Raw genomic sequence first — 14117 nt, forward strand, 5'->3', positions numbered from 1 at the left:
AATTCTAGAGGCATTCCTTTGGGTTCTGTGCTCTCAGTGACGCACCTGATTGTGCACCAACCCCCAGAGGCCCTTCAGCTGGGTACTTAGTAGGAGAGATTCTTTTTGACATTTCTGACAGGGAAGATGGGCCCCCCTGGGGAGCAAGCCCACGTTGCCCGCCCAGCGTCTGTGTGTGGGGAGAAGTTTGCTTGCATAATTTCAGAGTAGAACTAGGAAATACATAGGAACAGTGGCCTTTTCAACTGGCATGTGGGTTTTGTGGAAGGAAGCATTCATGTGGATAAGGATCAGTCAGCCTCATTCATTCCCTGAAATGTTTAATTCTGGTAGTGTCTGGCATATTTCATCAAATTAGTGATTTCTTGGCTTTTATTAGATATACCATTATTTTACGTATCATTAAGAAGAAATGCTTCCAATTAAACTACATCATATCAGAAGTTGTAAAACACAATCCAGTTTCAGAGATGTTAAATGTTGGGGGAAATAACATGCATCGTAGAATTGCTAAAATGTGGTCATTAGGTGTCCATTGGGTAAAAGGTGCTTTGGGGAAATACAGGTGAATTGCTTGAGCAACTGAAGTTTGGAACTTCTCTCCCCAACTTAAGAATAATAATAAAGTTACTCATAACTGTTCTTACAAACCAAACACGTGTTGCCTCAAAAGTCTTCAACTTCCTCTACACTGACCTTCAAGCAGAATCTGCCTTGCTGGCCTACATCAGCTTTCCAGTCCCTCTTCCAAGAAAGGCTTGGACAAGAAGCCCAGGATAATTCTTCCCAGGAACAGTGCTTCTGAACCTAAATGTGCAGTGAATCCCTTGTGGGTATTGGGTGAGGGTGCCTCTTAAAAATTCAGGTTCCCAGGAGCCACTGCCCTCCACACCTAAGATTTTCCTTCTGTTGGGATGGATCCTGGAGGATAAGTTTTCACAAACCCCTCCACTGAAGTAATATTAGCAGGGTGTCTGAGGGCTGCACTGGGAGACACAGCCCATAGAAGAGGGAAGAGAGACAACAACCCCCTCATTTCATTGCCCAGCAAACAGGAAGCATGCCTCATTTTTTGCTTTTGAGAGTCTCCTGAACTGTGTCCCTGCCAGATACTTGGATTAAAGGTGGAATTTAGGAAAATATCTGTTGTATTAAAGTGATGTGAGATTATGTTGATTTTTCTTTTTCTTCATTGCTCTACTATTTTTGTTATTTTAGTTTTCGTAAGTTGCTTTGACATTGTAACAGTTTGAGAACTTTTTAAGTATTAAAGTTTGACTTTTGTTCTCACTTTTGTTTTGATATAACTTAGTATGTGGGCCCAGAAATAACAATTTTTTACTTTAACTTTGGGTCTTGCTTTCCATTACCTTTCCTGGAAGCTCCCCCTGGGGGCCAGGTTTCTCCCTTGTATACTGTAAATTTTAGAACTGGATTCCATCTTAAACCAAATCCTGTGGGCCCCTTTAGGAAGAGCCCCTTGTGTAGGGTGGGTGTGTCTGGCTGAGGGTGGTCCCTGTGGGTGGGGAGGGCAGGTGGGAACTGGAGCTTGAACTCACTAGCCTCTGAATTCCAGGGGAGCAGGACCTCGACTACGCGGTGAAAGACAGCAAGCACTTCCTCCGCAGGCCCCAGCACCTTCGTCCGGGGTCTTCCTCAAAAGCACCAGCCTCATCTTTAAAACGTGCTGCACCCAGCAGGACCTCACACCAGCATGGAGAAGCCATGCACTACCTGGGCCACCACCTCTCCCCTCCTGAGCGAGGAGCAGCAGCAGAGCTTTGCCACCTGGGTGAAACGACAGCTTCTGCTTCTTCCAAAAGGCCAGGAAACCGAAAGTCCTGGATTCATTAAGTGGCAGTATTTTTGTTTGCACTTACTACACACCGCATTGTGTAGAAACCTCCACAGAGTCAAACAGACTTATTCTTGTACAATTTTAATCAGTTCTTACTGTAGAATCTGGAGTCAATACTCTAATGTGGTTTTTTTATAAATAATATATATTATGTATATGAAATGTATCTATAGTATGTCTGTTCTGGGACAGACAGAACTGCACACTAAAATGCAGATAAAATGGTTTGTAGAAATCAGAAGGTACTGGACTTTGTTACAAAGCACCTTGGGCGACCTCGTATACACGAGCAGATCAGAGACATTTCATTGCCTAAGAACGAGGTTGCAAATCCCTCTGCAGAAAAGGTTACAGAATGCCGTTCTTTATAACCAAAGAACTTCTATATGACTGACCGATTTTGCTGTCCACTCTTGTTTCCTGTGTACATATATGTTTGACTGCAAGTTTGGTGCCATACTCCCCTTGGCTACCAGGCCACGTGCTGCCGTTCTGTCCTGTTTCATAAGCACACTGAAAACTCCCACAGCTCTGTTCTTTGGTCTTCCACCTGGCCTGCCACCTGCTGACCTGACATTGTATTATAACCGTTGACAGTGACTGGGGCTCTGCCTCCAGCATTTCTCATACCTTGGTCCAGCCCAGCAAGGCAGGCAGAGTGCAGAAAGCAGTATTACTGTAGAAACACAAGGGCATACCAAGAATTGGATTGGGGTGGGGGAGGGGTGTGGATTTTTGTCTCTTCGTGGTTTTGTTTGGATTGGTAGGTTTCATTGTGGTATGGTTTTTACTGTTGCTATTGTACTTAATTCTGGAAAATGCTGAAGAGTTGGAATGAGCTGTAAAGTACTCACTTCACCGTGTTTGCAGGATTCGATTGAATACAGATGACCTGCTGTCGCTGTCTCCATGTGGAAAATGCTCCTGCTAATGGAGACATGGAGAGGAGCATGTGTGCAGAAGGTCTTACAAAGGTGCTTTATGTGCCTGTTCTGAAGATGCCTGTGCAGCTGGCCTGGAGGACAGCAGTCGGTGTGTGTGAGAGCGAGGGACGGTGCACAGCCCTCTGCACCTTCGTTCTTTAAGTTCTTAGCATCAGTAAGTGAGTAAGATATTGGAAACTTTAATGAAAAGCTGCTGTTCATGATTTTTGTGTATAGTGAGCTGACTGTAGTATTTTACTATTGTCTGTTTTGAAGAAGAAAAACTGTAATTTATATCCCCTTTCAACTTGATCGTATTTAATTGGTACAGATTGTGTGTGTGTGTGTGTGTGTGTTTTAGAATACAGACGGTCTAATTCAGGTTTTAAAACAGTAGTTGTTTGTCTTTAATACTCTGCCATTAGTTTCAAATCTGATTGTTCACATTTGTGTTTCTCATGTCCCTGCAGCTTAAACAATAATAGTCACAGCCAACATTCATTGAGGGTTTACTATGCACCAGGCACTGTTCCCAACATATGATATTTATTATCTCCTTTAATCCTCACAGCAAAAGATGCCGTAAGTACTGTTGTTACTGTGTGTTTGGTGAATGGAAAACTGAGGTGGAGAGGTTAGTGACTGGGAGAGGAATTTTTCTCACACTTCCAGCAGTTCCTCCGATCTGTGTTCTGTCTGGTGACGTATCATAGAGGACCAGGCAGGACTGTGGTGAGTGTCAAAGTCCCAGACTGACCAACAATGGTGGGGTATCTGCAGCGGAAAGGACAGAATGTGTTAGTCCTGCTCATGGTGCTTAAACAAATATTTAGAGCAAGTAGCAGTGCCTGCCATCCATGAAATAGAAATTAAAGTTAGCTTAATATGAAAGACTTACCTAAAAATGCTATTATAGAATCTTTTCAGGAAAATCTCAGTTGTTTACAAATAGCCTTTCTGAAGTATCAAGAATTAAATCTAACTTCTGGACAGAAGGGTCTTATATATTCTGCCAAGAAAAAATAGAAGGGAAAAAGCCCAAAACTTCTTTGGATTTTACAAAATAGGGGTTGGGGTGAACAGCAGCTATATAATATTTAAGTAAACTATGACAAATACAAACACAGTTCAAGACAAAATGGACAAATTATTCCCTTTACTAGTGTGAGATCAATGGCATTGTCATTTGTCATTATGATGTGGGAGAGCAAACTGGTTTTAAGACATAGTTTATTGGATAGTTAAGTATAAGCATGTGTTTAACAGTTAATTTCCAAAGTACATTACTACCATTGTCATCACATTTATTTATAGTTATTTGTACACATTTTATCATAACAAAAATATAGTCTTGTGTTTCTAGGGCACCCCCTAAAATGAAGACTAGCTTTAAAAATATATCTTTAGGGTTAGGTAAGGGCAAGAGGCTATCTTCTATTAAATCATCCTGCACTAGCCAATACTTTTTTTTTTAAATTACAATATTCAAGCGATAGAACTGTATTGGAAAAAAACAACTAATCACATGATGAAGCTTTATTTTTAAAAGTAAAGCTTTCTATTCATATAATTTAAAAGTCTTAATAGAAGATATAATTGAATCAGTTCTTGCTATCTCCTTTTCTGGACCAAGAGCTAAAAACAGAAAAGGATGCTCCCGAACGCAGTCACATAGAGAGCTTTTTGTATTCAGCTTTCAACTTGTTACAGTCACACTAGCACACGTCTCTGTAATGTGAAGCCTACCTCCTAAGTTAAAAAATGACAACAAAAAGTCAATCAGTCATATCTAGTTTTCAGACTTTTTCCTAACCTAAATGAAAGGCAGTGCCCAGCAGCGTCCCACCAGACACTGGGGGTTGCTACAACACCCAGGTGTTGGGGGACCTGGACCAGAGGGGACTCCATGAGAATCCTGGGGCACGGGCTCTGCTCTTTAACTTGTCATGAACTGGTGCTGACAGTAATGAAGACAAAATCCTAGAGTCTAAATTAACCTGCTTGTCATTTGTTTCTAACCCCTCAAGGTGTGGGAGAGAGAATTGCAGATTTGAGTGCCATGAGTTAATTTAAGTTGAAATAAAACCTAGTCGTTACTTTTCAGGTGTTCCAGGACACACACTCACCTCTGTGCATTCTTAGGAAAACAAGTTATTTTCCCTTCTCTGAGGCTCACTGGGTGCCTCTGTTACTGCATGGAGCTCTTAGAAGACCGCAGCTCAAGAAGGTGCTCCGGTGCCTCAGTCACTGTAACCTGAGCCCAACGGGCACCAACCACCCCCTTGGAGCTTACTGCAGGTTTTCTCAGCACCAGCGTGTCCCTGAGAAAGGAACTCTTAAATCCTTATGGGGCCCTATTCATGGAGACAGTGACAAGCTCATTAATAGAACAATGAATGTCTTGTAAGAAAAAAGTAAGTTTTGAAATTGGAGACTCTGGAAAAAGAAAAGATTAACTGGAAGAAAGAAAAAAAAAAATGCCCTGTTTGGTTTTATAGCACAAACCAACTTGACCCTGTCTCAGTACATACCTAAAGCACTTGTAACTTTGGACTTTAAAACTGGAAATCATTGGTGTTTGTAACAACTTTCAACAGTTATTTTGGACCTTCATCTAAATACCTGCCTGAACCCAACCACTGAAAGATGTTCTTGGGTTTCTTTGTTATTGTTTGTCTTTTCATCGTCTAGCATGAGTTTGGGGGAATATCAAGCAGAGTAGATGTATTTTTCTTTGACTAAAATTTTTAGAAAATTTTTAGAAAAGTACGTATGAGCCAAAAGCCACACCTTCATGTGACTCACCCATCTTGAATCAGCATAATCTTTACCTCGTGTGTGGTCAACCACATGTAGGCCAAGCTGCTTACAAACCCCAGTGTTAAAATACTTAGCCGCAGTAAGTGCCTGGAAGAACAATTACCAGGAAGAAGGATATAAGATCTTACCTCAGTACCACTTGCACCCAAGGCTGTCTTAATGATATGAAATGCCAGTTTACCCAATTGTTTTCTAGTCCTTTTTTCTATAGTGGGAAAGCTAATTCTTAATCTATTGCTGCAAAATAAATTACCCTTAAACTCAGCAGCTTAAAACAGCCTAAAACACCACCTCACAATTTCTATGGGTCCAGAATTCAGGAGTAGTACTTCTAGGTAGTTCTGGCTCTAATTGCTCTTAAGGTCACAGTCAAGAGGTCAGCTGGATCCCTGGCCGGTGTGGCTCAGTTGGCTGAACATTGTTCAGTGCACTCAGAGGTTTTGGGTTTGATTCCAATGCCCAGGCTCTGGGCTTGATCCACAGTAGGAAGCATGCAGGAGGCAGCCCATTGATGTTTCTCCCTCTCCCTTTCTCTAAAATCAATAAAAGCATTAAAAAAGAGGTCACCTGGGGCTGCAGTGACTAGGATTGGGGAAACCCCCCTGTGGGTGCTTCCCCCTCCTAACACTGGAGCTTCCTGGCCGTGCACCCCTCTCCACACTGCTGAGTGTCCTCACAGCGTGCTGTTGTCTTTCCCTGAGTGAGGGGTCCAGAGAGACCCAACAGAAGCCACAATGCAATGCCTTTTATGACCTGGTCTCAGAAGTCACACTTGGTCACCTCCACCACATTCAATTCATTAGAAATGAGTTACTAGTGCAGCTCCCTCCTCCCCCTCAAGGAAAGGGAATTAGCTCTTCCTTTTGAGAAGAGGAAAGTCTAAGAGTTTGTAGACATTTAAAAACCATCCTAACTAGTTAACAGTTATATAGTCAAGACCATGGGCCAAAGCAAAGTTCACTGGAACCTTTAAGTGAATACAGGAATCCAACTCTTATTTATAAACGGTAGAGTGAAAAGGAAAGCCACACTTCCATGGAAGAAAAAGGAGATACTAATTAAAAAGTGAACTAGGGTGATTGAATGTGTGAGTTTTGGGCTGGTAATCAAATACCACTAATATTCCTGGTAGAGGCAAATGATCAGAAACCTAAGTTCGCTTCTTGTTATAGTTACGTTACCGGGTTCCAGGGCAGAAGGGATAGGGAAAATGAGGCAGGAGAGTTAAAACAAGGCCAGACAGTGTGGGCCATTTGCAGCCAGTTTGTAACTAACAAGCCATTATCTTCCGCAACCAAGGACACAGAGCACATAGTTCAAACAAACAAACAAAAAATTCTCCCTGATGAGAGAATGCAGAAAGGGAAGGGAAAGGGGAAAGGAAAAACAGGCAGTTTTATTCCCTAAACAGAGAAGCCAGCAGTCTCAAGGTTTGGCAAGATACAGTTACCAGGTGCTTCTCATGATTTCTGGGAAGGCCACAACAAAGTAAAAAATTAGGGACCTTGAGAATTATCTGTACCAAAATGTTCAGCAGAGGAATTTTGAGACCTATAGATTGGGGGGGGGGGGGGGGGGGGAGCGGAGCAGTATATAACACCTCAAACCTCCACCCAACTTATTCTTCAGATCAGCTGAAAGCCCATCTGTGCTTCATAAGCCAGATGTATAGGTTTGCTTGCTTTGCTTTTTCAATAAAGGTGCATGCTTTAATTGCTTTCATAAATTGGCTTTCACAACACAGTCAAGGTCTCACATAAATTCATTTACATGAGAAGACAATGATCGAGGTTGAAGACAGCCCTCTCCCACTAGCTCAGGGGGCTGTCCAGTCTGGTAACACCTCTCTGATGTTGGTGAGAGGTGCCTTTAACAGTTATATTTTCACATTTGATTCTTTTCAGATTTGCTTCATTGGAGGCACAAGCACATAAATATATTGGATGGCTTTGCTCAAAATAGGAATTAACTCTTAGGAAATTCAAACACATCTTTGCTTATTAAGGCAAGCAATAGTAATGATTGGCTTTAGAAATAAAACTGCCAATAAGAGTTTATGAATGAAGATTTTTTTTTTTTTTTTTGCTAAAGAGATTGACAAAGATAGTATTGTTTTATTATTAAAATGTTATATAGATCCAATTGTTTGGAAATAAGCAAAAGAGGCTCAAGACTCTTGAAGTTTGTAAAATGAAACTTGAAATCCAAAACAGAATAAGTGGAAAAAAATTTAAAATAAAAGGATTTTTAAAAAAATAGTTTAAAAAAGAAAACAGGTAACAAAAAATTAAAAATAGGCTAACAAGAATGGTGCAGGTACGTACAAAAGGATTCCTGGATAGTTTCTTCCTGTTTAAAATTCAACTCTTTCAGGCAAATATTCATCCAAACTCAGCATGGGAGCTCTTTCCCCCTCACCCACCCCCCGCCCCGCCTTTGGTCTGTACCTGGCCCTCTGGCCTCCCAGGATGGGTCTGGAAAGCACCATTAGTTGCCCTATCAGCCAAGGTCCGTGCCTGTAATCTTGTGTCCTCTGCTGCCTCCTGCTGACCCCTGGTTGAGGAGCAGCTTTTCTTGTTTCATTTTTGAGCAGACTTTTGACCCAGCTTCACTCACCACTGCTGTCAGTAATGGTCTGTCCTCTGGGAAAGCTTTGGGCAGGACAGTGGCTCTCAGGAAGCTTAGCAAACTCCCACTACTGACCAAGTCCCCCCTGCCGGCCTCGCACTGCTAACTGTAAGGCTCAGTTCTGCCTGCCTCTGGCGCTCAGCTCTGGGCTACCACCAGGCAGCCCTGCCATGGCGCTCCTATAACATGCTCATGCATGGCGAACCTGGGCAGTGACTCTTAATTTTTAGCTCCCTTCTGCATCATTCATGAGGTTTTCCAGGAACTCCTCCGTGCCCCAAGAAGGATCAGCTGAGTGCTTTCTGGAGCCCATCTCTCTATTCCCTCCATTCTACCAAAACAAGGCTGATAGGGTGCCAACTGGGAGAAGCAAAGCACCAGCCTAGGCACCCTCAAATTCTCTCTCCAGCTGTCTTAGCTTTTAAATGAATGTCTTCCTTGTCACCCCAGACCAGGACATGGAGAATGGCCTTTCCTATGAATTGAAGCATCCTCATCACAGCCTGAACCCTCTGCATCTCAGTGTTTCTTCTCTTGTCCCCTCCCCTGATTCCTCCCTTCTCCTTTCCTTCCTATCTCAGGAACCATCTTTATATCATAGAGCCATTCTCTCCACATTTTGGCTTATAACAAAATTATCTTCAAGCTTTGCTATGAACATATAAAGGAGAGCTTTTCGAATTAAGGAAACTGTTCTCATTCAACAAAACATGGCTAAGTTTACTTACCACTTTGATGAGGTCTGAAAGCTAAGCTGTGCTCAAGGCAGTACCTAAGGAAGGCATGCCAGTAATGCAAAGAGGAGAGCCAGAGGTTGCATGATTTGTAAGCAGGAAAGGTACTCTGTGAGTTACAGCAAATACCTCCATTGCTTTATCATTTGGTTGTTAAGTGTAAAGAGCTTTATTTTCTTTGTTTCCTGAAATAATTTCAACAACCTAGTTAGGTAGATGCTGACATTACACCCATTGTGTAGTTGGGGAAACTGAATCTTAGAGAGGTTATGGGTTGGTTAGGATTACAAAAACCAGAAAATGATAGAGCTGATTAAGACAGTCTTCAAATCCAATAAGACTGTCTTGCCGAAACCGGTTTGGCTCAGTGGATAGAGCGTCGGCCTGCGGACTGAAGGGTCCCGGGTTCGGTTCCGGTCAGGGGCATGTGCCTGGGTTGAGGGCACATCCCCGGTGGGAGATGTGCAGGAGGCGGCTGATCGATGTTTCTCTCTCATCGATGTTTCTGACTCTCTATCTCTCTCCCTTCCTCTCTGTGAAAAATCAATAAAATATATTTAAAAAAAAAAAAAAAGACTGTCTTAATCAGATTCTGTCAGTCTCAAAACTCTTGTTCGAACAACTGCACAGTGGTTGCCACTGATTATAATTGACTCTTCGTTTCTTGGGTTTCCAGGAGAAAAGGCATTCTTCCTTTCTCTTAGTTCAGCTACTTTGCTCTCAGTACCTCCATTATTTGGTGATCTCTAGCCTTCAAGGAGATGAAAGGCAGTTCTTAACCAAAGGTTGGGGCACCCCTGATACAGATCCTGTAAAGAGGTAAGTTAGGTCACTCTTTTAAAAAAAATAATTTGAAATAATATGCTTATTCTAGTTAAAATGCAGTAAGAATAGGGTATCATGATTCTCTACTCATTACGTGCGAGCTGTGTGGTGACATCCTTCTAAAGAGTATGGAAAGGAGGAGAAAAGAAAAACTTTGTAGAGGAGAAACCTGACATCCAAGTGATCAAGGTCAACATCAAGAGCAATGTCATGTTGAGAGCAGGTACCCTTCACATGATGTGATGAAAATGGCACTTCACCTCTAGTCTCCCTCCCATAAACCCAAAACCCCAGTCTAATCACGATAAAAATTTCAGACAAATTCCAGTAAAGGGGCACCATACTCCTCAAAATGGTCAGACATCAAAAACAAGTAAAGCTTCAGATACTGTCATAGCCAAGAGGAGCCTATGAAGACATGACAGCTAAATGTAACATAATGTGATATCTTGGATGTGATCCTGGAACAGAAATGGAAATTAAGTTAAAAAATTATATATATTATGCACACACCCACACACACACATATTTCACTTGACATCTACATGTTCCATTTTATATATATTCCATTTAACAACTAACTTCTGAAAGCCTACTACTGGACACTGCAATAAGCCATGGGAGTACAGTGTTGAAAAATATAACATTGACCCTGACCGGTTTGGCTCAGTGGATAGAGCGTCGGCCTGTGGACTGAGAGATCCCAGGTTTGATTCTGGTCGAGGGCATGTACCTTGGTTGTGGGCACATCCCCAATGGGGAGTGTGCAGGAGGCAGCTGGTCGATGTTTCTCTCTCATTGATGTTTCTAACTCTCTATCCCTCTCCCTTATTCTCTGTAAAAAATCAATAAAAATATATTTAAAATATATATGAATATATATATATATATATATATACATATATATATGAATATATATATGTATATATATATATACTAGAGGCCCGGTGCACAAAAATTTGTGCACTCGGGGGGGAGAGGGGGTCCCTCAGCCCGGCCTGTGCCCTCTCGCAGTCTGGGACCCCTCAGGAGAGAACGACCTGCTGGCTTAGGCCTGCTCCCGGGTGACAGAGGGCAGGCCCAATCCCTAGGTGCAGCCCCTGGTCGGGCTCAGAGCAGGGCCGATTGGGGAGTTGGGGCGCTGCCCCTTGTCATGCACAGAGCAGGGCGGATCGGGAGGTTGCGATGCCACCCCTAGTCACGCTCAGGGTAGGGCCGATTGGGGGGTTGGGGCGCTGCCCCTTGTCATGCACAGAGCAGGGCGGATCGGGAGGTTGTGATGCCACCCCTAGTCACACTCAGGGTAGGGCCGATTGGGGGGTTGGGGCACCGCCCCCTGTCACACTCAAGGCAGGGTTGATAGGGAGGTTGCGGCGCCACCCCGTCACACACAGAGCAGGGCCGATTAGGGGGTTGGTGCGCCTTCCCCTGTCATGAACAGAGCAGGGCAGATAGGGAGGTTGTGGCCCCGGCCCCTGTCACAGAGCCGCAGGGCGATCAGGGGGTTTGGTCACTGCCCCCTGTCACGCTGATCCCGGTGCCGGGAAGTCTCGCGGCTCTGCTGATCCCGGTTCTGGGAGGCATATTACCCTTTTACTATATAGGATAGAGGCCTGGTGCATGGGTGGGGGCCATCTGGTTTGCCCTGAAGGGTGTCCTGGATCAGGGTGGGGGTCCCCACTGGGGTGCCTGGCCAGCCTGGGTGAGGGGCTGAGGGCCGTTTTCAGGCTGGCAGGTGACTGAAGCTCCCAACCTGTCCTTTTTTTCTTTTTTTTTATTCTGGGCCAGCTTTAGCTCTGAGGCTTGGCTCCAACTCTGAGGCCTCGGCTGCTGAAAGCAGGTATCTGGTTTGTTTGGGTTCTATAATTGTAACACTGGTGCGGTCCTGCTTACTCCAGTTCTGAGATCCCGGCTGGCTGAAAGCAGGGATCTGTGTTTGTTCTATAATTGAAACAATGTTGCGGTCCTGCTGGCTGAAGCCCGGCTGGCTGAAACAGGTTTCTGGGATTTTGTTTAGCTTCTATATTTGTAACAATGTTTCTTAAACTGCAAGCTCAGAGGCCGGCAAGGCAGGTGGGGAACGTCACTGGCTTCCTCCATCACTGAAGCAAGCAAGCCTCCTGTTCGCTTCAAGCTGCCTGGCTGCCGGCCGCCATCTTGGTTGGCAGTTAATTTGCATATTGCCCTGATTAGCCAATGGGAAGGGTAGCGGAGGTATGGCTAATTACCATGTTTCTCTATTATTAGATAGGAGATATAGATATAGATATATATATATATATATATATATATATATATATATATATATATATATATATATAATGACATTGGCCCTGCTGTCACACAGTAGACAGTTTGGTGAGTGAAGGAACACACATCTATCTATATAAAAGACTAATATGCTAAGTGTCCCTCTGCCTATTCAACCGGTAGCTATGACACGCATTGACCACCAGGGGGCAGATGCTCAATGCAGGAGCTGCCGTGATGCACACTAGCCATTTACAAAGAAACAGCAGCACAGACCTGGCACCAATAAAGTAACACTCGGCTTCCCCCAAGTGGGACACGGGCCCTGCCACCACCCGGAGCGACAGTCCACCAAATCGCAGCCAATGCTGCCATGGCACAAAATGCAGCTCAGAGCCCAGCCCAGCCCATAAATGGTAGCTGTGGGCACCGGGTAATGACATCATGTAGCAATACCTGGCTTCTTCTCCCTAGCAACAGGACATCTATATATATATATAAAATGCTAATATGCTAAGTGTCCAGGTAATGACATCACGTAGCAATGCCTGGCTTCCTCTCCCTAGCGACTAGCCTCCTTGCAGTTCCTTCAGCCCAGAAACACTAGTTGCTTTATAGCCAGGTGGGAACATTTTACACTGTAACCAAATGTCTGTGAAGCATTTTCCCAGGCCTCATCTCATTTGATCCTCACAGAAGTCCTGGAGTAGGTAGATAGGAGACTCAATGGAATCCTATTTTCTTTTCATTAGCCAGAAAATGGAGATTTAGAAAGCTTAGAAACTTGACCTGACTGAAAAGAAGTAAGAATGGTGGACCTTGAGAATGACTTCAGGTTTTCTCACTGCGCAGAATACAGTCAAACACTGCTGCAGTTAAATATTTCACCCTTTGTTCTCCCTGTGTGATCTACAATAATAATCTGCTTCATGTTGATATTTACTACTGTGTTGCTGACAATTACCTGAAAGAGAAGGGGTGCTTCACTGGGCTGGAAAAAGTTTAGCTAAATCAGAAAGCAGATCTAACTAAGCAAGTTTAGTCTATATCTTTAAAAGGCTAAGTTGACTCGCACATGTGTGATACATATAAAGCTCTCACTGGCACCAATCATATGCATGTGTTTCCATCTGTCATTGTCAATCATGAATTTAGTTGACACTTCTTTTATAGAGAAAGGGTGAAGAGCGATATTAAAATATTTCTTCTAATTAATTTCCTTTCAATGTGCACAAATTCATGCTCCAGGCCACTAGTATATATATAAAATACATGGGTGGGCAAAAGTAGGTTTACCCACCCATGAACACAGTCATGAGTACACATGTAGGTTGTGATTATTACAATAGCTTTCTTAACTTGGTTTTGCATACTCATGACTGTAAACCTACTTTGTGTGTGTATGTGTGTGTATGGTGTCCCAAAAAATGTATACACACATTTTGAATAATTATAAAGGCAGTGTTTACTAAAATACACTTCATTTTCAAATCTGAGCTATCAGCTGTTAAAGTGTGTATAAATTTTTTTAGGGCACCCTGTATATACACATACATACACACATTTATACCATTTACAAGTGGTACAAAGGAGAGGTATATACCTCTAGGAACAAGAGGAGGAACCCAATCTAGTCTAGGGGATTATCAAAGCTTTCTGTAAGGCATTTATGTTTAAGCTAAGACCTGAAGTATAATTAGGAGTTGGCCTGGTGAGGAGTGGGGGATTGGACTCCAAATAGCGAGGCCAGTTTTAAGCCTCTTAGAATAACTAAGAAGACGATAGGATATGAACTGGTTCAGTTGAAGGACGAATGGAAGGAGATATATTTTTAAATGACTGTTAGAATGTGGGGGATGAATACTAGCTTAAGGGGTTGGATTTAATGATTAATCCCTTACTGCTGATATGAGGAATACAAAGGAAAGAACATCTTTGAGTGAGAAGATGATTGATGGATTATTTTAGACAGGTGCTCAATAAAAGTGGACTTCTTTCTCTCAAAGAGATACTTTCTGCCCCTACACATTGTTTCAAATGCACTGTTCTCTCTTCTTCCTGGATTAATTAAGGTGGGGG

General features: G+C 43.1%; 1 protein-coding gene across 1 annotated transcript in view; it reads left to right on the forward strand.

The window, feature by feature from the left end:
• The window catches only part of KIF13A (kinesin family member 13A), a 199341-nt gene extending 198051 nt beyond the window's left edge, over positions 1-1290 (forward strand). Inside the window, 1 exon segment of the mRNA XM_036350606.1 lies at positions 2-1290. Coding sequence (XP_036206499.1) covers positions 2-40 — 39 coding nt within the window. The 3' untranslated portion in view covers positions 41-1290.
• The last annotated feature ends 12827 nt before the right edge of the window (positions 1291-14117 follow it).

This window comes from Myotis myotis, unplaced genomic scaffold (assembly GCF_014108235.1).
Source record: "Myotis myotis isolate mMyoMyo1 unplaced genomic scaffold, mMyoMyo1.p scaffold_m19_p_2, whole genome shotgun sequence".
NCBI classification, from domain to species: domain Eukaryota; kingdom Metazoa; phylum Chordata; class Mammalia; order Chiroptera; family Vespertilionidae; genus Myotis; species Myotis myotis.